Here is a 3,568-nt window from a genome sequence, read left to right as displayed (position 1 = left end):
TGCCATCCATGTCGTAAAGATAATAATAAATTAGATAATTCAAAAATTCCAGTCGTTTCGCCCTTAACTCATAAAACATCGATCGCACAAACAAATTTGTAAAAAAGAAATTTTAGAAAATTCAACTTACAACAATTTCAGTCATTAGATACCATTTTTGTTGAAAAGTTGGAAATGGTCAAACTCGGTTCAGCTTTAAATTTAAGATGGCGGCTAACGCGGCAGTGTAATTTAGTCGCAATTTGAAATCTACACTAATATTGATCCCTCCGAAAGGTTAGAATAATACAATTTGGTTTATCTCGCCCTAAGGTTAGGTCTTTTTCTTTCATCTAACGCTCCTGGACTAATAATTGTATAATAATTATTATATTAAGTCTCCGGTTTCCTATGAAGATATTTTTTTTATACTTTTGCCTTTGCATTTTCATTTTAACCTCTAAACATCCAGTGTTTGATATAGTCCTGTCACCAGTGGGGGTACAATGGTCTCCTTAATTCAGATGGACTTACCCAAGTTTTTTTTTATGTATTTTGACCCGTAGAACACGAATTTTTTGGGTAACAGTCGATCCGGATTTCGATAAGATTGTTATAAAGAAAGAACTTGAGGAATCACATAACAGCGATTTTTCGCAAAACAAAACATTGTTTAGTATTTTTTGGGTCATTCTAAGCAAAACAAGTTTTTACAAGTTTTTTCGTAGAATGCATAGTTTTCGACATAAACGCGGTAGAACTTTCAAAAAATCGAAAAATTGCAATTTTTGAACTCAAATAACTTTTGATCGAAAAATAAAATAGCAATTCTGCTTACCGCATTTGAAAGATCAAGTTAAATTCTATCGTTTTTGATTAGTTTCATTGCTAAAAATTAATTTTTTTACTGTTAAACAAAGCTATAAACACATAGTGATTGAATGATTTTTTCGATGCATTTCCCATTTGAAATCGAACGAGTAGGCACGCATACAGACAATTTCTACGTAGATTACGTACATTAAAACGCATGTATTGGGCACGGGAAACATTATGTATTTATGGCTTTGTTTAACAAAAAAAAACCGTAATTTTTAGCAATGCAAATAATCAAAACCGATAGAACTTGACTTGAACTTTCAAATGCAGTAAGCAGAATAGCTATTTTATTTTTTAATCAAAAGTTATTCGGGTTCAAAAATTGCACATTTTCGATTTTTTGAAAGTTCAACCGCGTTTATCTCTAAAACTATGCATCCTACAAAAAACTTACTTACGAAAAACTTAAAACCATTTTTTGCTAAGAATCACCCAAAAAATACAAAAAATGTTTTGTTTTCCGAAAAATCGCTGTTATGTAATTCCTCAAGTTCTTTGTTTATAACAAACTTATCGACATCCGGATCAACTGTTACCAAAAAATTAGGTACTTAATTCCATAAAAAAAACTTAGGTACTTAAGTCCATCTGAATTAAGAAGGCCGTTGTACCCACCTGGCGACAGGACTAATATGTTTTAAACCACTTTCTTTGGTGTGATTAAATTGATTTTTGGGAATTAAAGACAAATTATGAAATTTTTAATTTGAAACTTAAATTAAAAATCGTTTTCAAATTAAACAACTATTTCTGATTGAACTAAAAGATATAAGATATAACTAACCTTGGAGGGAAAACTTAATGTAAAACGTCTCATTTACTCCCAATAAAATTATATTTATTTTATCCCTAAAAATATATTATGTATATTAATATTTAAAAATTCACTTAAAACTAGTAGAAAAAATAGAACAACATTAATACATTTATTGTTTGCATCGTTTTTTATTGCCTCTTCGATAAAGTGGAGAAAATGATACACTTTGGTGTAGACTCCAGGATATCTGCCACAACCCCATCCCCACGATACAATACCATATTGAACGTCATGAGTAAGCAGTGGACCTCCAGAATCTCCTTGACATGCATCACGATTTTTACTTAGAGAACATATCTGGCTCGTTTCTATCAGATTTTGAGGATAATATAATCGACATTCCTCGATAGTAATAAGAGATAAATACACACAACGGAGTACAGGACTGCTAGTTGTAGAACCTTCAATAACCGCTCCCCATCCCATTACCAATGATTCCTGATCATAAATTTGTATATTCTCAGATGAAGATTTATTCGGCAACTGTACCAAGGATGGAAAACGTACTGGTTCTGCAAGTTTCATCACTGCTATATCATTTACAAAATTAACTTCATCAAAATTTGGATGTATCGTATATTCGATGATACTTACATCCATAAAAGATTCGTCAGATTTGGGAACTAAATAGTTACTACCAATAACGGCTGTCTGTAGATTTGTTTTGCTAACACAATGTGCAGCAGTTAGAACCCATTTGGGTGCTATTAAAGTTCCAGCACAATAATGTATGTTTCTTATTCGAATTGAAACCATAAATGGATAGCTTTTTTTGCATTCTTCTCCACCTATTATTCTTAACTTTGGTTGCACGCACGACACAAATAGTATAGATAGTAACAATAATTCTAATGTAAGCATATTCGATAAACTTACATGTGGATTATTTTTCTCACAAATTATTTGGCCAATTTCCGAAATTATATTTCATTGACAGTTATTATGACTTAGTCATGTATGTTGTTATTTTTTATTTCTTCTTCTTCTTGTAGTTTCATGGCCTCCACCTCTTAGGTACTTGGCCAGTCCTCGTATTTAGACTAACTGGAAGGGAATCCTCTTTTCAAAGGGTCTGGATTTTTCCATATTCCCTTCTTTAAATTCATTGTGATATGATTTTCAAATAACTATTTTTATTTTGTATTTTAATTTGAAATATTGTTAAAAATTGATTGATCTTTCTTAAGGTTTGATCATTAATATTATGTAGGAGATTTTGTATTGAAATGGGGGTTGGACTTCCTATATTAACAAGTTCCTGATACAGGTCAAATTGATCTGTTTTGTTAATTGGACATTCAAGTAACATATGAGTAATACTTCCTATTTCTCCACATTCACAAAAAGGAGTATCACTACAATTAATTTTAAACAAATGGTCTGGTGTGTGACAATGGCCCGTTCGCATTCTAATAATTGATGTCAAGTGCCTTCGATCCACAAATGTGAATTTGTGGAACCAAGGGTTTATAGAAAAATAACTTTGACATTGTTGATACCATTTCCCTTTAGTTTTAAACTGCTTTGTCCATTCAACTTTAAACTCATTTACAATTTTTTGTTTAATCAAAGGCAAAAACTCAAATTATTTTTGAAGTTATACTTCTTTACCGGCGATAGAGGGTGATTTTTTTATATGTTAAAACCTATCAGCCCGGCGCATGCGCATTATAACTTTGTTCTGATTGGATGTTCAAATGACATGTCAAAAATTATCCGATATGGCAGCTGTGGTTTGGAGGTAAAGGTAAAGGTAAACAAATGTATAATATATTAGTTTTATTGTTGTGAGGACAGAAACAAAAAAGTTTATAATATTGTAGTGACTTTTAAATAGTTTTTAAAAGCAACAGGTACGTAATAATTGTTAATGTATCATGCGTATAAACCTAC

The 3,568-nt window shown here is 31.3% G+C and overlaps 1 protein-coding gene across 1 annotated transcript; it reads right to left on the bottom strand.

Annotated features, from left to right (window-relative positions):
- Positions 1–1,696: 1,696 nt before the first annotated feature.
- On the bottom strand, positions 1,697–2,861 carry LOC114325687 (trypsin-like). Its single transcript, XM_028273819.2, has one exon. It carries the CDS (start codon positions 2,534–2,536, stop codon positions 1,697–1,699), a length of 840 nt encoding a protein of 279 aa, XP_028129620.1. The 5' UTR covers positions 2,537–2,861.
- Between the last annotated feature and the right edge of the window lie 707 nt (positions 2,862–3,568).

Source organism: Diabrotica virgifera, chromosome 1 (assembly GCF_917563875.1).
Source record: "Diabrotica virgifera virgifera chromosome 1, PGI_DIABVI_V3a".
NCBI lineage: Eukaryota > Metazoa > Arthropoda > Insecta > Coleoptera > Chrysomelidae > Diabrotica > Diabrotica virgifera.
This window is presented reverse-complemented; position numbering and strand designations above follow the sequence as displayed.

What these genes read in the sequence shown, in the direction of transcription:
- LOC114325687 (XM_028273819.2), bottom strand. Translation starts at nt 2,536, where the DNA reads ATGCTTACATTAGAATTATTGTTACTATCTATACTATTTGTGTCGTGC.